Source organism: Myotis myotis, unplaced genomic scaffold (assembly GCF_014108235.1).
Source record: "Myotis myotis isolate mMyoMyo1 unplaced genomic scaffold, mMyoMyo1.p scaffold_m19_p_1, whole genome shotgun sequence".
NCBI lineage: Eukaryota > Metazoa > Chordata > Mammalia > Chiroptera > Vespertilionidae > Myotis > Myotis myotis.
In genome coordinates, this window is record NW_023416313.1 from 132,545,422 (window position 1) to 132,566,920 (window position 21,499).

General features: G+C 41.4%; 1 protein-coding gene across 4 annotated transcripts in view; it reads right to left on the reverse strand.

The window, feature by feature from the left end:
* Positions 1–11,179: 11,179 nt before the first annotated feature.
* The window catches only part of BEND7 (BEN domain containing 7), an 81,277-nt gene continuing 70,957 nt past the window's right edge, over positions 11,180–21,499 (reverse strand). For 3 of the 4 annotated variants that reach the window (XM_036352752.1, XM_036352767.1, XM_036352771.1), the window contains 2 exons: positions 16,997–17,050; positions 11,180–13,579 (listed from right to left, as the gene is read on the reverse strand). In XM_036352752.1, the coding sequence (XP_036208645.1) occupies positions 13,521–13,579; positions 16,997–17,050 (113 nt within the window). In that variant the 3' untranslated portion in view covers positions 11,180–13,520. The remainder of the gene's footprint in view (positions 13,580–16,996; positions 17,051–21,499) is intronic. The other variant, XM_036352761.1, reaches the window with a different exon arrangement.

The window sequence follows — 21,499 nt, forward strand, 5'->3', positions numbered from 1 at the left end:
TCCACAAAACCCCCAAAGGTCAGGGTTTGAAGGGCGAGGTGCTGGGTTGAGGAACACGTGGAGATTCAGAGGGTGGTGCACCTGGAGATGATATCGAATTTTTGGACTGGAACCCAGATTCTTTGTCCATTGGAGTCCAAGAAGGAATCCATGGACAGAGGGTGGTATAGCAAAGGTGGAGATTTATTGAAGAACAAGTACAGACTCCCACCTGGGGAGAGGGAAAGGGTCCCACCGACTTCCTGTTTCAACAGTTTATAAAGGCTGCAGTTCCTGTGCCCTGATATCCCCTTTGATTGGTCAATATTCCCTTTCAAATTGGTTACTATAGTAACTACTGAGGCCCTTCTCCCTCATTGTCCTCCTATTTCCTCTGGGCTTTCTTCCTCCTTCTTGGTTTTGTAAATATAGACCTTTTTTGGTTACTTCCAGTTCCCTTGTCTTATAGAAATGTAGCTCCACCTGGCTTCCTTGTGTTGTGGAAATGTATCTGCTTCCAATCTGTAGCCCTGTGTTTTCCCATGGACCCCAATTCTAAAATTCCCTAAGCCTGCCTATATTCTCCTAAAGTTCCTGTTTCAGAGAGAAAATGGAAGCTGCTCGCCCTTTCCCCACACCTTGCCCTAGCCAGCTCTTTAGTCTGGCTGTTTCTGAGTTATAATCAGTAACCTAGTAAGTAAAAGATTTCTCTGAGGTCTCTGAGCCACTGTAGCAAATTAATTCAACCTGAGGAGGGGATCTTGGGAATCTCTGATTTATAATTTGTCAGTCAGAAGCACAGGTGACAGCCTAGGCTTGCAATTGGCATCTGAAGTGAGGGGTAGGGGGACATTCTTGTAGGACTGAGTCCCTAAGCCAGGGGTGGGCAAGCTTTTTGACTGGAGGGCCACAATGGGTTCTTAAACTGGACCCGAGGGTCGGAACAAAAGCATGGATGGAGTGTTTGTGTGAACTAATATAAATTCAAAGTAAACATCATTACATAAAAGGGTACGGTCTTTTTTTTTTTTTTTTTTTTTTTTTTTTTTAGTTTTATTCATTTCAAACAGGCCGGATCTGGCCCGCGGGCCGTAGTTTGCCCACGGCTGACCTAACCTGTGGAACCCGATGCTAACTCCAGATAGCCAGTGTTAGGAGTTAATTGAATGGTAGGACACACAGCTCCTGTCTAAGAATTTCTTGTTGGTTTGGAGAATCTGCCTCTCCATTGGAATTGGTACCAGACTCCATTTAGTCCAATAATACCTATTAAAATTCTATCAAGAAAATATTCTAAGAAATACTTACACGTTGGAAACTCTGGCCTATAGAATAAATTCCAGAATTCCATAGTCCAGCTTTCAAGGTTTTTGACCACAGGGCTCCAAGCTTCATCTCTTCCCATGCCTACGACCCCAGCCAAACTTCCTGCCCTTGGAGATAGCAGACTTCTGAGATTGGCATGTTGCCCTTTCTCACACCTAGCCTTCTCCTGGTACTGGCCGCTTTGCAGGGTGACTCCCGCCCTCTTCTCAATCTGTACAAGTTCCCTCCATCCTTCAAGACTCAGTTTGGGTCCCTCCTCCTCCACAAAATCTTCCAGTGTGTGTCTATCTCTGAACTCCTAATTTTGTTGATTGTCTGTTCATCTTTTGGTCAGACACCGTGTGGTGCCTTGTGGCCTCTTGTACAGAGTTCCTGGAGCTTGTATTGCTGCTGTGATTGTGGTGGGTTTTGTCTTGTCTCCTCACTGACCCCTTGACAGCAGTGACCATATGTAGGTTCATTTAGTCACAAGGCCTTCTGCATAGTAGGTGCCCAGTAAATAGTTGTCGGTTTACTTAATGTTTTTTTGATCTTGTGGTTTTGATTTCTTCTGCAGCTGGTGCTGCCTGACCTCCTGGGCCATAATGGTCATGGCCCTCAGGGTCCTTCTGGAGAGCGCTGAGTGGGTTATGTGACTTTCTAGGGCAACCATACAAAGGAAGGGCTGGGAGGACACAGCCTCTGAGAAGGATTTGGGGAAGGGAGTGACAAGCTGATTATGTGGCTTCAGGGAGAGAAAATTCTGGTGTCAGTTTCTGCCTCTAACTCCTCTCTGCCCTCTAGGGCCTCAGCCCAGCAGCCAGTCAAAAGGGGGCTGGGTCTCAACTTTTCCCCACAGCCAACACCAACAGTCCATGTTCCCACACTTTCCCTACTTCCACGGGTCCCTGGGGTCCTTGCACTTCCTGTCCTCCCTCCTCAGAATGTAAGGGGAAGTGCCACTATCACAGGCAAAGCTTTGGATCTGCTCTGATTCATGAAGGGAGTTGTATGGTCAATGGAAACTTGGGAGACAGTGAAGGCCATCTGTAAATGGACTGTGAGACCTTGAGAACCTAGCTGTTTACAATCCAGGCCAAAGAGAAGCTGCTTCTACTAGTCAATGAGCCTGGGTTGCCAACAGCTAGTGTTTCGATCTCCTGCATGTTCCCCTCCCCCTGCATGCCTTGTTTTCCTCTCTTTTCTATACTCTCTAGAACAGTGATGGCGAACCTATGACACGCGTGTCAGAGGTGACACGTGAACTCAATTTTTTGGTTGATTTTTCTTTGTTAAATGGCATTTAAATATATAAAATAAATATCAAAAATATAAATCTTTGTTTTACTATGGTTGCAAATATCAAAAACTTTCTATATGTGACACGGCACCAGAGTTAAGTTAGGGTTTTTCAAAATGCTGACACGCCGAGCTCAAAAGGTTCGCCATCACTGCTCTAGAACCTTGTGTTGGGAAAGTCTGGGGGCTGCAAAACAAAAGCACCCGCTGGCCACCCCCAGAGAGACCCGTCTGCAGGTCAGATGAGTCTTAATGGAACAACTTCACTGGTGGCAACTGGTGCGGTGGTAAACCTCACTGGTAGGCCCACTGGTGTGCACACACATCCTAAGAAACCCGTGTCTTTCACAGCCAGCCTTACAGGTTATTTCTTTGGAATCCACAAACAACACACTGAGGTTTTCTGGGACCTCAGCACTTTGCATAACAGGAGTGAATTCACACATTGTCCTCATTAGCCACAAGTAACTTCAGGGCTTTGAGGCTGGGGTCCTGTGTATCTCCCAGGTGTTCAAGGGCTGTTGGTCCCAGTCTTCACTTGGCATCAGGACAAACTGCAGAGCTTAAAAGACCTAGATCCCACCCCAGAGCTCTGGGCCAGCAGGTAGGGCAGGGCTGGAGATTTTGCATCTGTAACAAGTTCCCAGGTGGTGCTAATGCTGCCAATCTGAGGCCCACACTTTGAGGATCACTGGTTTTTGGCATCACCTCCTTCCAGCTCTTCCAGCCCTGCCACCGGCAGCAAATACCTCTACACTGAAAGGGGGGCTCTCAGTGATTTCAGTGGCTTTCATTATTCTGGGGATGGTTTGACTTCCATTTAAGTCTCCTCTAATTCTTTTGGTCAACCGATGGACAATGGAAAGTGAGAGGAAATCAGGAATAAAGATACCAGAGCTGAGCAAATGGTAGAGACAGTATTTAAACTCTGGTCATTCGGATTGCGAAGCTCCATCTTTTATCCACTCAGTATGTTCTCTTGGAGACCCTTTAATAGGAACCAGTGTCAGGTGGAAGATAACAACAGCTACTTCCCAGCCTCTTTCTGGCAGTGGTTGGGGATACTTCAAATGAGATGGTTCAAGTAAACACTTACAAGCCTGACATAGAACAGCATCCAACACATTCACATGGAAGAACACCCTATTGCACAGAGATTAGAAGCACAGCTTCTAGGTCAGGGTGTCTGGGCTTGATTCCTGCTCTGCCACTTATTAGCTATGTGACTTTGGGCAAGTAAGTTAAGCTTGCTGTATGTCAGTCTCTGCATCTGTCAAGTGGGGCTGATCACAGTGCTTTCAGGATTATACTGGGGGTTCAACTGAATTACTATCTGTACAATACCAAGGACAGTTCCTGGCTCATTAGAGACACTGAATAAGTATGTGCTACGATTCCTGGTTGAATGTTTTTGTGCAAACTAAGCAGAAAGAGCCTTGTAACCCCGAACACTCATTGGGGTTATTGTGAATACTTCTCTCCACTGAAAGTGGGAGTAGGGGGGTCACACATCCTGGGTTCTAATCTTGTCTAAGATCTGCTCCTTAATTATGTGAGCTGGAACATGGAGAAATGTTCATGATATATTTATTGGAAAATAATATGTTCCACCTGATTGGATTTACTAGTAGATAATAGTATCTACTTCTTACGATATTTTGAAGATTGTATGAGTTGAACTGTATGTTAAGGTGTTAGCACTGTGCCTGGCATGCACGTGTCCCCCACGTGTTAGCAGGTTTTCTCAGAGTTATCACAGCATGTGGGCTTGATGGCCACAGGTCAGTTTTCCGAAGAACATCACCTGTGAGGTCAGTGCAGAATTGCACAGGTGCATAAGCCTACGGGAGAACAGACTATCACCCTGACTGCTTAGGTTCTTGCACTCATTTGTTAGAGCAGCCCACCCGGTGTTTTATGTTTCCAGGGTAGTCATTCTCTCCAAATCGCTTGGCCCTGACGGGATTGTGTTTTGAACTGATGTGTCAAGTGCACTTATGCCTCAGATGGATTTCTTCTGGTCTTGCAACTAATACATTTTTTATAAAGCACCCAGCTTCCTTTCAAGCTACAGAGAGGATATCCTTTTTGTACTTTTTCTGTCAAGCTTCAGATGACTGTTTACCCCTTCAAAGTAAAGCATTAACCTCCATAGTCCTGTAAATAGGTTCAAGGTATATATTATTGAAGAAACAAGGGGTTATATGTATTAGAGTAACAAGGCGGTACATGTTACTGGAGTAACAAGGAGGTACATATTATTGGATTAATGAGAATATATGTGTTACTGGAATAACAAGCTGAAGTTTTCACTGGCACTTATGTGATAGTCCAGAAGCCTGTATCATAAGAGTTTACATCGATATTTCAGGTATTCCTAAGAGTATGTAAGAGGGGAGCATTACATATATGCAAATATGTAGACCACTAAGCCTTTTTCTTCCTTTACCTTTATTTATTTTGAAAATGACATATGTTCATTTTAAAAAACATACATCAATAATCTTTTAATGTCAGAAATAACCACTGTTAACAACTTTTTATTCTTCTGTGCATGCATACAAATATTTCTTTTACAAAATTGGTCAGGCTGATGGTTAACACAACCTCTATACCTCTTTAGAACTGTTGGTGACTTTTGGTATATATTTTCGGACTGCAATTTGTCAGTGTTTGTAGTTACAACTACAATTAAATCCAACTTTATAAAAATAAATATGTTTCTGAAATTTAAAAAATTCAATCAGGTTGAACATTATTTTGCAATAAATATATCATGAACATTTCTCCATGCCATTGAATATTCTTCTACATTATTAAAAAATTCGCCAAAACCGGTTTGGCTCAGTGGATAGAGCGTCGGCCTGTGGACCGGGTTCGATTCCGGTCAAGGGCATGTACCTGGGTTGCGGGCACATCCCCAGTGGGGGATGTGCAGGAGGCAGCTGATCGATGTTTCTCTTTCATCGATGTTTCTGACTCTCTATCTCTCTCCCTTCCTCTCTGTAAAAAATCAATAAAATATATTAAAAAAAATTTTTTTTAAAATAAGTTCCTCATTGCAAAAGCAGCACATGTTCATCACAGAAAAGTTAATTTAGGTAAACAACAGGAAAAAAATTTTTAAGTAACCATAATCTCACCGTTGAGAGGTAGCCATCATCAAACATGTTGGTGTGTGTTCTCTTTGACTCTTTTCTATGAGTATGTATATTAGAAAAAAAAATTCTGCAGCCCATATTAATGTGACCTGCTTTTTCCAATTAATTGACTGTGGATGTCGACGTACACTACTTAAAATGGCTGCACAGTATTCCACTTTAAGGATGTAGTATAATTTTAAATACTATTGGATATACGCATTAATTTTTTTAACCATTTAAACTATGTTGTGATGAACATAGTGGCTTAATCTTTGGGCAAATCTTTATTTCTTTCAGATAAATTCCTTCAAGTAGAATTGCTGGGTCAAAGGTGTTAAATTTTATTTGTATTGACAAACTGCCCTCAGAAATATTATACCATTAACATGCCTATCAGTACTGTTCACCAGAAGAAACACTGCTGATACCTTTCTTTCCATTTTTGCCAACTGAATAACCCAAATATTTGATACTTTGTGTTTAATTTTAGTATTTTAATATTTATTGGCCATTTGATTTATGAGTTGGATATGTACTTTGTATTAAGTCTATGCTTTCTTAATATCCACTTTTTCCTACAAATACTTTTCTCATTTTGCCATTTGCTATTCAATTTTGTAAAATCTTTGAAATATGATTGAAAAGTTTTAGTTAATAAAATGAATTAATTTTTACTTGATAATTGCTTCCTATGGCACTATTTTTGGGAAATCCTTTATCTCCCCAGGCTGATTATAAATATTAATTTAAATTTCTAGTATGTTAATGACTTGTTTTACTTAAGTCCTTTAAACATCTGGAATTAATTGACACATATAGAGTAAGGTAGAGGGTCTAATGCTATTATTATTCAATAATCACTTTATTATTTATTTTTAAATATATTTTTATTTATTTCAGAGAGGAAGGGAGAGGGACAGAGAGAGAGAAACATCAATGATAAGAATCATTGATAGGCTGCCTCCTGTATGACCCCCACTGGGGATTGAGCCCACAACCTGGGCATGTGCCCTTGACCAGAATCGAACCCAGGACCCTTCAGTTCACAGGCCAACGCTCTATTCACTAAGCCAAACTGGCTAGGGCTATTTAGAAATCACTTTAAAGTGATTATATATTCACAGAGTTGTGCAGCCATCACCACTATCTAATTTTAGAACATTTTCATCATTTCAATGAGAAACCCTGCATCCATTAGCCATCACTCCTCATTACTGGTCCCCCTCTCGGCCCTAGGCAACTATTAATTACCTACTGTCTCTATGTACTTGCCTATTCCAGAAATACAATCATAGAATATGTGACCTTTGTATCTAGTTTCACAGAAATACAATCATAGAATATGTGACCTTTGTATCTAGTTTCTTTCACTTAGCATAATGTTTTCAAGGTTCATCCATGTTAGCATGTATCAGTACTTCATTTTTATTGCTAAAGAATATTCCATTGCGTGGATATGCCACATTTGTTTATTCATTCATCAGTTGATGGGTTTTCAAGTTGTTTCTACTTTTTGGCTATTATGAATAATGCTGCTCTGAATATTTGTGTGCAAGTCTTTGTGTGCAGATGTTTTCGGTTCTCTTGGCTATATACCTAGGAGTGTAATTGCTAGGTCAGATGGTAACTCTATGTTTAACTTTTAGAGGAACTGTCAACCTTTTCCAAAGGGAAAAGCAATATTGAGAGTCCAATTTCTCCACATTGTCACCAATGCTCCTTATTGTCTGGCATTTTGACTATAGCCATCTTTGTAGGTTTAAAGTGGTATCTCATTGTGATTTTGATTTGCATTTCCCTAATGACTTATGATGCTATCTTTTCATATGCTTTTCAGCCTATTGAACATTTATATATTTTTTAAGAAAAGGCTGTTCCCATCTTTTGCCCAATTTTATTTATTTATTAAAAGCAGCTTATTTTTTAATACATTTTTCATTGATTTCAGAGAGGAAGGGAGAGGGAGAGAGAGAAACATCAATGATGAGAGAGAATCATTGATCAGCTGCCTTCTGCATGCCCCACACTGAGGATGGAGCCCACAATCCGGGCATGTACCCTGACCAGAAATTGAACCATGACCTCCTGGTTCATAGATCTACACTCAACCACTGAGCCACACCAGCCTAGCACATCTTAAAAAAAATCCTCTGATTTTAGACATAGAGGAAAGGAGAGAGAGAGAGAGAAACATTGATTGGTTGCCTGTGTTATGAACCCTAAGCGCCCTGACCGGGGATCAAACCTGCAACCAGGTTTGTGTCTTCACTGGGAATTGAAAATGTGACCTTTCTGTGTATAGGACAACATTCCAACCGAGTCACACTGGCTATGGCTTACCCACTTTTAAATTGTTTTTTTGTGTGTGTGTGTTTTTTTAGTGTTTTATAAAAATTGATTTTAGAGAGGGAGGAATGGAGAGAGAGAGAGAGAGAGAGAGAGAGAGAGAGAGAGAGAGAGAGAGAGAGAGAGAGAGATAAGAGAGATACATCTATTGATCAGTTGCCTCTTGTATGCACCCTGACAGGGGATCAAACCCACAACCTCAGTATGTGCCCTGACCAGGAGTCAAACCTCGACCTCCTGGTGCACTGGAGGATGCTCCAACCAACTGAGCCACACCGGCCAGGGATTTTGTTTTTGAATTGCTAAAGTTCTTTCTATATTCTGGCTTTTCTCCTGCATTCAGTTTTTCAAATGAATTCAGACTAATTTCATCAACTTCTACCACCTTCTCCTTCTCACCTCCTAAGTTATTGGGTATTTTCCAACTAAAAGTAATCTCTTGGTCTTTGAGAGTTTGTTCCTTTTCTAAAGCTGTTATTTATGATCAAGCCTCGGCACAATCAAGGTGCATTTCGGCTCCTGTCTTTAGGATGGTCAACAGCCAGTGTCCAGGAGTCAGTCTAACGTTTAACATACGCCCGCTCCGCCGAAACTGCTGAGCCAGTCCCGCTGGGACAAAGCGAGGGAAGACAGCTCCCGGGAACACCAAGAGCGGTGGATGGGACAAACACACTTGAACAGTACCTGCCTTAAACCATAGAAACAAACACAATCTTCGTTTTTTGTGTTAATCTTCACCCGAGGATATTTTTTCTACTGATTTTTAGAGAGAGAGAGAGAGGGGGGAGAGACAATTGATGTAAGAGAGACACATTGATTGGTTACCTCCCCCACACGCCAACTGGGCCAGGGAGTGAACCTGCAACTCAGGTATGATGAGCCCTTGACCAGGAATCAAATCCAGGACCCTTTGGTGTGCTGGTGGACGCTCTAACCATTGAGCAACACCCGCTAGGGCAACGAACACAGCTACCCACAGCTGTAGCTCCTTGTTAGAGGGAGTGTTGGTGACAGGTGGGCGTGGAGAAAGGTGACATTGCTTCACCCAGTGAAACGTTTCTCCTAAGGACTATGCAATGCACTGTGTTCATCACAAGATGGGGGTGGGGTTAGCGTGGGGTTGTTAATCGAGTCACTTCTGACTTTCCCTATCCATTGGTTAGAAATACATCACTTTTGGAGGATGCTAAACTCAGTGATATACAGAGTGTCATTTATTATAATGTATTCCCTTTCTCCCTCCGTTGCTAAAGTACAGCAGAAAGTAGCTTTTCTACCAGAATGTGCAATTGGTCCCCCACTTCATTGAACCAATTTAGGACACTTGATTTCCTTTGTAAAATTGATTTTTCTCTCCATATTCACATTGAGGGCCCTTCAGGTTTTCAATCTGTGAGAGCATTGTGGTGGAGAGAAGGCACACCTGGAAGTTGAGAGGGCTGGTTTCTGACCAGCTCCCCCATTTAACACACTTGCATCAGTTTGAATTTTGGAAAGTATTTTAAAGGAATCATCTCAAGTCACTTAGCTTCAAAATTTAGGTTAAAAATATCCTCCAATTTCTCAGCATTATCAGATTAGAAAAAAAAAGGGGGGGGGGGCAGATCCTGCCCCAATTTAAACGGCCCTGAAGTATCCAGTGTGTCTGGGGTGTCAGTAGGAGCAAAGCACATCACACTGGGCTTTCCCACCGGGCTCCAGTCCTAGATCACTTTTTGGCCTTTTCATTGACTCTTTTACATTCTTTTAATTTCACTGATAACAAAATGGGCATAAATAAACAAATATACAGATGTATATAATATACAGTATATATATTTTAGGGGGCATGATCAGTTTCATGCTTCTGCGATTACAAAATGAGAATTCAAAGTGTTGCTTTAAATCATTAGTTATCAGTTCTCTTGGAGCCACCCAGCATCTCTTTGGTGGGTCCAGCGACACAATTTCGCCGCCATTTATGAAGAGTGGTGATGTAGGGACAATGGAAGTGCACGTGATCCAAGACTACAGGAAGGAAAGGGAGTCGTGTGGCCACTAATGCTCCCACTTGTCCCAGTCCACTCTTGCTGGGGCAGAGGGAGAGGGAGCGTCCTGAAATGTGCTTTCACCGGGGCCTGAAATCTTAATGGCCTTACAGATAAGAGCCCTGACATCCCGAGGCTTAGATTCCAGAGGAAAAATGGATGATAAAAACCACATAAATAGCAAGACAATTTCAGAGAGCGGCAAGGGTCACTGTGACTAGATGGTGGAGACTGGTGGTTACTTGTGAGCGGATAGTCACGAATCCCTTGGAGATGATGAAATTTAGTTGAGACTTGAATTATACGGAATGAACAGTACTTCAAATCTTGATTGCCTCTAGTTTGGGACAAAGCTTCCACATTTAAGTTCCCTTCTCTAGTTCAGGAACACAACGTACCTTATACGACGGTTTCCCGGGATCATAGTCCTTCATGCGTGATGGTCAGGATGAGCTCCGTGCCTGCCGTGCCAGCCCCCAGCCAGTGCCATGCATACCCGAGTGCCCAAACACTTGCTGACTGAATGAACGGAATAACATCTGAACCTGAACTCGCGTGTCATCCCCCAAATCGCTCTGCCCGGTTCTCCTGGTCTCAGCCAAGTAACACCCCCGTGCAGAGACCTGTGTGTCAGCTCCAACGATGCTCAACCACTGAGCCGCGCTGGCTGGGCATAAAACATTTATGTTTTAACAGCTACTCTGTACGAGAGAAGATTGATTTGTCCTTCTGATGTGTTGTTTCCATAGAAGCAGGGCTTACCTTTAAAGTGAAGATTATAAAGCTACCTAATTCATGTAAAATGAGGCTTCAAGCATATCAGTGCTTAATGCTTAAGTGTCACTGGGGGACTTGCTGCAGCCATTGATCGGGAGGCTGGGCAGAGCCCGTGGCTCGCCACGTTTGAATATGATCTTTCTGGTAGCAATTTAGTTTATTCTTAAAAATTTATCTCCTTCAGAAGGAGATAAAACTTCTTGGGTAAGATCACCAGAATATTAATAAATACCTTTTAATTAATGACTAGCATCAACTCCTCTTCATAATCATGGGAGGAATGGCACACAGGCATGAAACAGGCACTTTCAATTAAAGTAATTTATTGTATTCTTCCAGAATGGGCATAAAGAGCGTCTTGGGGATTGATATCACAACACAGTGTCATACACCATTCTCACCACTAGCCTTGTGTTGAACTTTTTTAAAGAACATAGTAATTTAAAAAAATCTAAATATTTACATATTAATAAAACATATATACAGAAGATTGAGACATTATTCATAGATATGGAATAATTTTCTTTTGCTAAGAAAGCCTATAGAAAGGATTTCTGAATAAAGTCTGAACAGTAGTCACAGTAAGTAAACACAAATACAATTTTAATTTACAAAATATGATTTCACTCTTGCAGTTATATGATATGTATTTCCAATTTGGGGATCCATTGCACATACTCGTGAGTTGAACAGTCCCCACCCTCCTCCAGGGGTGAACACTCCATGCTGTCGCCCGGTCTTGGAAGGACGTGCTCAGAACGCGCGTGGTGTATACTTAACAGATGCCACAGTGGGAAGGTGAACGTTTCTACCTCTGTTAGCAACACAGTCATCATGTTGTAATAGAGCTGAAAGGGCACTAATTAATCTTTTCAATTCCCTTGAGAAATACTTTCTTCTGAGAGGCAGCAGACCAGTTTGAAAACATATGTTGCAGAAAAACAAAAGCCCTGTTCACAGTATCTCACCAGACGTGGTGATCAGAGAGGCTGGTTTCAGGGGAGTGATTACCAGCTCGCCTCGCATGTAAAAGGCTAACTAAGGGTGTGATGGAAACAACCACTCTGAACCTCCAAAAAGACAATGAACAAAAGACACACATGTATGAGATGAGCTGTCTAGCAGTTGGATGGATGCCACAAGCCACACCTAACACCAGCTTCCTGCCACTGTTGGTTAAGAGCTGGTCTTCAGTGGAAAACAAAAATTCATCCCAGAGCTCCCTCCTCACTCAGGCTTAGCTGTTCAGTGTGATGCGGCACAAGTACCTTGGACAGGGGAGTAAGGCAGTTAGATGCCAGTCCTGGCCATGCCACTGATGGGTTACCTGGCCCTGGGCAACCATGACTCTCACTCCCCAGCTGCCTCCCTTAGTCCTACTAATAAGGACATCTACAATAACTCTGAGCTTTAACACTCTCTGACTCAATAAAATAAGTGCTAGGGAAATGCATTAAACAGTAGCACAGTAATTCCCCCTCGCCCCCATCCTGGGGTTTGGTGTTTCTAGTCCACATTTCTTTCAAGCCAAGTTTTGGCCTTTGGGTCAAGTGTCAAAGTTTCAAGGTAATTTGCTTTATAAAATAAATGAGGTGTAAATGCAGTGTTTCTAAATAAAATGGTATTTTAAATTCACCATCTTATGAAAGGAATCCAGATGAAAATATTTCTGTAAAACAAATATGCACGTGGCATGATATCTCTAAAATGAATCCAGATTTCATTTGTTGGCTTTATATAAAGTGGAGTGTAAGTGTACTAGGAACCAAATAAAATACGTAACATTAATGGAATATGTGTGTGGCGGGTTGCCAAAACACTGACCCACTCACTCGGCTAAAACCATCTGTCAAAACAGCTGGCAGGTATCAAGTAGGTAACTGCTTACTGAGTTTCTCACCTTTCAATGAGTTACTTTGTCACTGTGTCAATACCACCTCCTAAAAGGTTTTTCTTTCAAAGAAATTCATATATCACTTACCCTTATCCTATATAATAAAGAGCTAATATGCTAATTAGACCCAACAGCAGAACAACCATCTGGATGACCTTCCGGATGAAGCCGGACTGTGAGGGCTGAGGCAGCCGGGGCTGCGAGGGCCAAGCCCCTTGCACAAATGGTTATTTTGGGGGAACTGATGTCACAAATGATTTCATCTAACAGAAGGGCTATCCTGTCTCCCAAAACATCTTTTTCATCTTTTAAGCTGATGAAGGTCTAACTAATTTTAACAATTGCTCTCTTTTCAGTACTAGAAAGTGCCATTCTCCTTTATATAGCATCTAAGCAATTTGTGTTAAAATAACTATGCTTCAAAACTCCAAACATTCACATTGAGGTTATGGACAAAAACAGGGACGAGAAAGCTGCTTATTTTTAATGGACAATGAACTAACTGGATCAGATCTTGGACTTCAAGGGTGATAAATCAACTCTAGGAATGATTTTTAAAAATCTTATACCAAATTGGAGGCTTGCTTATCACAGTTGACAAAGATAGTACATCAAAACTATTCAAACAGGACAGGTAAACTTCACAGAACACGCACACTCTGCAGTACACTGAAATGCTAATGTGGATCTTTGAGGAAATTCAAAGGGAAGAGGTGCATATGCTAATGAGCACTGTCACTAAATGAAAGTCTAGGTGAAATCTGGCTCTGAGTCTTCCTTGTTTTCTCTCCTGGTGTCAAATATATTACCTACAACAGAGAAAGAAAATGAAGGGGGCACTTCTCTGAAGGCAGTTGCACACTTTCCTATGACATGGCTAGAGGTAGTTTGTATACGTGAAGAATGTTGTGGGTGAGGTGTCTGTGTTTCATGTTTAAATCACAAATTTTTAGCCAAGACTTTAGTTGTGCTAAATAAACAATTTTAGCCATTAGAAACTTGTAATGATTATTTTTGCAAGGAAGCCCTTGAATGTGTATCACTATTAGAGAATGTCCATATGTTGTCCAGTAACAGAAAAGAGCCAAATAAAATATGATTTACCTGTAAAACAGATTATCATGCAGCTATTCAAATATATATGTGCATGAAAAATGGTAATTTTTCAATTAAAATTAAAAGTGCTTATTAGGTTAAAAAAAATCCAACTCAGCAAACAAAATTTTATATAATTGATCTCCATTGGCTAAATAAAATATAGAGAAAAGTCTGGGGGGGGGGGATAGCCAATAATGATTGTCTCTGGGTGGTAAAATTAATTTACATTTTCTCCCTTACACTTTTCTTTATTAATGTTTAAAACGTATGTGAAGGAATGCCAATTGATGACAAAGACTGGTAGGCCCAGCTGAGCTCTGCACTACTCTATTTCAGATTCAGAAGCCTCCTTATCACATTTTAGAAAGCACTGTTATGATTTTACTTTCTCTATGCTCTTTTCTCCCACCACAAATGTCCCCAAGTCCTGGAAGGTTTTTGCCATCAGCCGCACTCTCCACACCTGGCTGCAGGTGGCTGGCCTCTGCCTGTCACAGTGGGCGGGGCTCTGGGGGCGGGTGTTTGTTCACCACAACCTAACACAGTGCTGATTCCTGGGAGCTGCTCCAAAATGCTCACTGACAGGGTTGAGGGAAAATGTTTTCCCACTATAAAATCTCTATCCATTTTTGTTAAGTCTAGACACAGAAGTTTGCTTAAATAAAATGGATCGAAACAAATGTCATTTGGCTGCCAGACTATAACCCTGACCTGTTAGATTCTGATTCATACATTTACACTCTCCTCTACGCTCCTCAATATACATGAATTTGGAAGAAAAGGAAGACCTAAAGTTAATAAAAGCATTGTTAAATCTTTAACAGCTCAAATAAACATGATAAAGTCTGGCCAGTGAGCCTCAAATCCCAGGAAGAAGCGCCTGTACAAGTAAGGTGGGGTCTCCTGGGGGTGCACGCAGGAGGGAGAGGTTAGTAATAGCCTTGTATTCAGAGAAGCCACCAGACGGGCGTTTTACTTCAGTGGCAATCAAGAGACAGGCTACTGTAATCAAAATTATTTAATTTCATTACTACAAATTTTGGGCACCAATCTGGGAATTCTTTTTCCCCTTTTCTAAATGATAAACAGTACTTCTTTTTATCATGCTGTTTAGTAGTTTGTGTTAAAATTCTGTCAAGAGTCTAGTGAAAAGACCTATAGGGCATTCTACTCCTGTCTTCATTATGACCTCACAGTGCTGGGCAATATTCCGGAAAGAATTCCATGAATTTGAAACTGCAGTGGACTTCAGGGGACTTACGATGGACATTCTAATTGTGGAGACTATGGGACAGTGAGATGGAATCCTGAAGGGATTAGCACATCCATCAACTCTTGGGATCTTTAAGAAACATGCCGAGGAAAGCTGGCTTTGGCTTAGGTGTAAGAAAGCTATGCGGTGTAATGACTGGGAGTCGAGAGGCCATCAACAGCTGTGAGACCTTGAGAAAGTCATTTAGTGTTTCTGGGCCTCAGGCTGTTTTACCTGTAAAATAAAAGGACTGGATAAAAAGGAGGCATGGGACTAGATGATCTCTAACGTTCCTTCACTCTCAGGGTCCTTGAAACTCTTTTCAGTTCCATGAGGGGTTCTACATCCCGTGTTCAATTTTCTCATCTGAAACATCTCTCTGCCTCCATCTTCAGGTATGGAAACACAAAGGGAATGGTTTTCAAGTAACAGTAATTTTTAAAAGCCCACTGTGTCAGATGACAGTGAGGATGGGCAGTGCAAATGCCCTGGGGCAGTGGGCTGGAGAGGGAGGAACCTGGACAGCACAACCAGAGCAGCATGGTATTCCTCCAAGGGGCCTCCTGAACTGCACAGTTTCATTATTAGCTGCACTTGGTGAGTCTACTGGGAATGGGCCAGGGGTGATAAGCACACGGCTATTCTGAGTTGTTCTGATATTCGGAGGGCAGATGGGAAGGAACAGTAGAGATCATGCATTTCAATTCTCTTAATTCATAAATGTGGAAACAAAGCCAAACAAGAAGAGAAATCCCTTTTATGTAATGATTATATGGTAAAACTTGATATAAGAAGGTCCTTTTTCATTTGCCCATTGACCTGTTGCTTAGCTACTCAATGGCAGAAAGCACTGTATTATTTACCTGGTTGAGCTTTCTCGCTGCTCCAGTGTTCTCTGACATAAGTCTGTCCTACACCTGTGAACTCTTGGTTGTCATCTCAGGGTAAGTGCTATCAATGAACACGTGACCTAGTAGAGTGCTTACACAGACTAGCTACTCCATTCACATTTGCTGATTTCCATTTAAACTTACCAGCCCACATCTAGAGAAGAAAATACTGCACTGAGCTTTTTCACTTAAGAGGATTTTTTTGGGCATCTGGGTTTTGTGGGTAGAAAATCTTCATGTATTCTTTTGAGGGCAGTCAATAGAGTCATGAGGCCAACTGAGGAATACATTGCTTGCCACATGGCTTGTGGCTTAGACACCTGTCCCGCTGGCTCTCGGGGATGAACTGATGCAGAGGCAGGAGGCCAGGACAGAAGGATATCACTTGAGAGTTAAATAATGTGGTCAGAATTATGTCTATGGCTTGATATTGTAGCAGACGCTCCAGGGAAATGTTGCATTGGGGCAATCTGGTTGTAACATTGGTAATGTGCCACCCATGCCAGATGCACTGGCGTATTCAGTCACTCAGTTAAAACACAGCATTCACTAGGTGCCCACTGTGTGAAGAGTTGTGACTGCCTGCCGCTCAAAGGCCTTTGGAGCAGGTGGCAGAGGACAGAATGGACATGAATTTCATCTTAAAACTGGTGATCCCTGTTCTAAAAAGAAATGTCATATCATGTTAAAATATGTTTTAATGTCCAAAGGTTTTGGGAGGCAAAATCTTGTGACACTAATTTCTTAGGACTTGCTGTTCTGAGGTTTTTAAGAATATAAAACTGTGAGAAAAATGTAGCTTTTCACATTCACTGTGACAAATATGTCTGACCACAGGGCACTGCACACCTCTGACTGTCGTCTGGGTCTGTTACAGAAGCATTCTGCTCAAGCACCTGCATCTCTAATGTTAAAAACATTTTCAATGCATACATTTTCCTTTGCTGTATTTTCCAGTGGGTGATGAAAATGTAAATGTGTTTTACCTGTTGGTGGTAGAGAGATGCTGTCCAGTCTTTCATCACCGTCAGCTACCTCTGCTGGTTACAAACATAAAACACAAATCTCATTAGTTTCAGGGAGCACATCCATTTCACCAATACAGTCACACAATTTTAAATCTCCATTATACATAGGAGTTTTCACCTTTCTTTTCCCTTTTCAGCTCCAGCCAGTTCACATTATAGATTTTAGTGCCAATATTTAAATAAAATATTTTAAAGATAAAATAAAATCAATTTTCCTGTATTGAGTATTTTTTATAGCTTATGAAGCTTATTCTATCGATCATTGATGATTTCAGTGCTTTTCGCTTATTTACATCGGCTTAAATATCCATCCAGATTTGGGGGTGAATTGTTGAAATATGATGCATGCGGTTAGTGAATTCTTGTGGTAGATTTGTGCTTGCATTTCCAGAACCATTCCTGTGGGGCGGGCTTAGGAAATCTTGAGAATGACTCTTTCTTTGGAGATTACTGGAAATTCAGATCTCGGAGCTGGCAATCTAAGTTGGCATCAATTCAGTCATAAAGAAAATCAGAAGGAATAAGCACTTTTTTAAAAGAGCCATCACTTCTGTTTTAAAATGCAAACATGTTTCAATCTCCTTATGAATTTTCCAAAGGTAGATCCTTCAGTCACAGAAAACCTTCCACTAAACATAAATACAGGTGCCCATATGTCTCCTGAGAGCTGATGGGCTTGTCCGTCTCCCCAGCATGCTACAGGAGAGGTCAAAACATTTCATCATGGCCATCTGCATAACGTCAGCAGTGCTCCCTGTCCCAGGGCTGGTGGCCCCGCAGGAAGTTCCCTGCCTGTGTGCATGTGAGGCTAGTCAAATGAGGGCTGCATTTGTATCACCTTGTAGTGCTCAGTTGGGAAGCAAGCTAGTCCTATGTTCTTGTGTTTTGTTGCTGTTGCTTTAAACACAATCAGGGCTCAAAGATTTCCACTCTACTCCACTCTCTCTCATCTTGTCCTCTGACGGGACACACTGACTCAGTGACCCACTGTCTGCTGACCCGCCCAATCCACCACAAAGAGAAAACACTGAGAAGAGAAAGACCAGTCAAGACCAATTTTGTTTGGAAAAAAGTAGAAACCCCTAAAAATTATGTTGTACATGAATATTTAACAACAAAAACATTCAAGTGAACAATAAGACAAATGGTAAGAATAAAATTTTGTATATAGATTTATAGATAAAATACAGGACAAATTAAAATATTAGTAGTGTTTCTCTGAATGAAAGGCTTATAAGTATTTAAAATTTTGTTCTTTGGGTTTTTACAATTATTCTGTATATTTAAAAAATAAATAACAGTTATTTTTATATTTAGAAGATATTATTTTCTTCTAATTAGTTTGATTGGATTTGATAGATGAACTACATGATAATTCTTTCATTGTCTAGGACTAAAAATTTTTTAAAGTATATTTTTATTGATTTCAGAAAGGAAAAGGGAGAGGGAGAGAGATAGAAACATCAAAGATGAGAGAGAGTCATTGATTAGCCGGTCTACATGCCCTGACCAGGAATTGAACTCTGACCTCCTGGTTCATAGGTCGACGCTCAACCATTGAGCAACACTGGGTGGACTCATTGTCTAAGATTTAAAAGATTCTCCAGCAATAATAATAATAGCAATGCTAGCCACCATCATTTATTAGATGCTTCCCATTTACTGAGCACTTGACATACACTGAGTCATCTAACCCTTAGAAAAACCCCTCAAGGCAGGTCTGTTATATCCATTTTAACAAATGAGGACACTGAGACAGAGAGGCCAAGGAATGTACCTACGGGTGACACAGCTAGTAAGTGACACTGCCAAGGACTTGACTCAGGTTTATGCTTGGACTCTTAATCTCTTTGCTATTAATCATCCAAACATATATCGCATATATGACTATGAGCTAATTTTTAAATCTTCAAGTTTCAGTTCATTTTTTTTAAAATATATTTTATTGATTTTTTACAGAGAGGAAGGGAGAGAGATAGAGAGTTAGAAACATCGATGAGAGAGAAACATCGATCAGCTGCCTCCTGCACATCCCCCACTGGGGATGTGCCCGAAACCCAGGTACATGCCCTTGACCGGAATCGAACCTGGGACCCTTCAGTTCGCAAGCCGACGCTCTATCCACTGAGCCAAACCGGTTTCAGCAAATTTCAGTTCATTTTATATTTGAGTAACTTTCTCCTCTTTCCATTTATATTTCTTTTCATTTAGTTATAACAAAAATCGGTTCTAGGTATAAGTTGATCTTCCTTTTGTAATTAAGTTATCTTCACTTTTAAAAAGCAGGCCTATGCAATTATGTGCTTTAGTAAGAACAATATATGTAAAAACATATATAAGTTGGTATATACCAGCTGCATGAACAGGGCACAGGGTCATGGAGGAAGAACATGACTGTGTTACTCAAATTTAATTATAATATCTGTCAATAACAATGACCTCACCATCTTTCTTTCCTGGTGACAAATTGTAAAATTTGGAAAAGATTGAGAAAGTCCAATAAAAATTTAATAGCAGTGACAGTTTTACTTGTAGAGCTAACACACACACAAAATTGCAATTTCAGCTCTGAGGAAATAATCTAATGAAAATGATAAAAATCCACACCAGGAAAGGAATCATTCCAGTTATAGAAAAAAATTATTACATGTAATGAGAGCCCCAAATGAATTTCTGTTTGGATTCATATAACAACCTTTCAGATCTGCATGGGGCATTTTTTCAAGAGGCAGTTTGAGCCGCCTTCCTCTTTTTTTGTTGTTGTTAAGCCCCACCCGGGGATATTTTTTCCATTGATTTTTAGAGTGAGTGGAAGGGAGGGAGGAAGAAGGGGAAAGAGAGAAAGAGAGAGAGAGAGAGAGAAAGAGAGAGAGAGAGAGAGAGAGAGAGAGAGAGAGAGAGAAATACCGACGTGGGAGAGACACTGGTTGCCTCTCTCATGCTCCCTGACCAAGGCTGAGGATGGAACCTGCAACCCAGGTACGTGCCCTTGACCAGAAATTGAACCCAACCCTTTTCTGTGCCGGCTGATGCTCTAACCACTGAGAACACTGGCTAGGGCAGTGAAGCTTTCTTAAACAGTGAGCTGATTAGCTTGCCCAGGTGGAGTCTGTATCTAATTCCAGGAATTGCGCCAAATATTATAAAAAAAAAAAAAAGTTAAAATTGTGGAATATCTGTGAGACACTGTTTGGATTATCATTTGGACCAAAAATAATGAAGACAAAAAGCAGGAGAGCAAGTAATATTTTTGAGAAGCCTCTGAGTTCCTATCAGCATGACAATGGCTCTAGTTCCAATTTGCTGGGGTCCCACTTTTGTGTTGCTTGAGGAGAATGAAGTGTCACAGGATGTGAAGAAATGGGGAGACAAAACCTATTTGGCAGGTCACTGCTGATGTGCTGGTCTGGTCTGTGTGGCAGGGTTGGATTCTGGAGACACCTTCCACATTTTTTTTTAAATCCTCACCTGAGGATATGTTTTGGTTTTTTTTTTAATTGATTTTAGAGTGAGAGGAAGGGAGAGAGAAAGAGAGGAGGAGGAGACAAACATCAGTTGGTTGCCTCCCATACACCCCAACCGGATTGACCTAGAAATCTGGGTATGTGCCCTGACTAGGAATCAAACTGGCAATCTTTAGGTGAACAGGCTGATGCTCCAACCAACTGAGCCACCCAGCCAGGTGGCACCTTCCACTTTTTGGATGCTAACAGAACCTGCTAGAGGGGCAGAAAAGTGCCAAGGTGCTGATCCCCAATATTTAGGCAGATAATCTAAACCTACTGGTCAAAGTGAAAATGTCCAAAATCAAATATGATGAGAACTACGGAGCAGGCCACACAATGTTCTGGGCACGTGCAAGGCTACCCCGGAAGGGAAGGGCTGGGAGCAGTCTACGGTTTGGGACCATTCTGTAGAAGCAGGCATGGGCGTGTGGAAATGAGCCTGTGTCATGTGGTTGAGAAATGTGTTCACTGGTCAGTCTGTTTGTGGGACAGAGAAACAGGAATGGGGAAAAAAGTCCCTACTGTGTGCATGTGTGTTTGTTGGGGGGAAGCGGGGAAGGGAATAGAGACCAGAACTCATAATAATTTGTCTTAGCATCTGAAATAGGAAAAAAAGGTGTGTTTATGTATAAAATATATAGTATGGGGAAACAGAATTTAAACGGATCTTCCTATTTCAGTCACGTGGCCCACTGCCAGGAAGGCAGTTTCTGTGTCTCTGAGAAGAGGCCTCTCCAATACACTCAGCAGACACTCGACAGTCTCCCCACTATTTGTCTTCAATGTTTCAGGCCCTTCAGGGACTTGTAATCACCTCCAGCCATGGGCACATGTTTTGTCCACAAAGCCCTCTCCTTGCTATCTCTGGGTTCCTCTGCAGCACCCACGTTAGTAACATCAGCATTCTGGACTTACAGTTCTTGTCCCTCAAGCCCGCAAGGAGCTCTAAGCATTT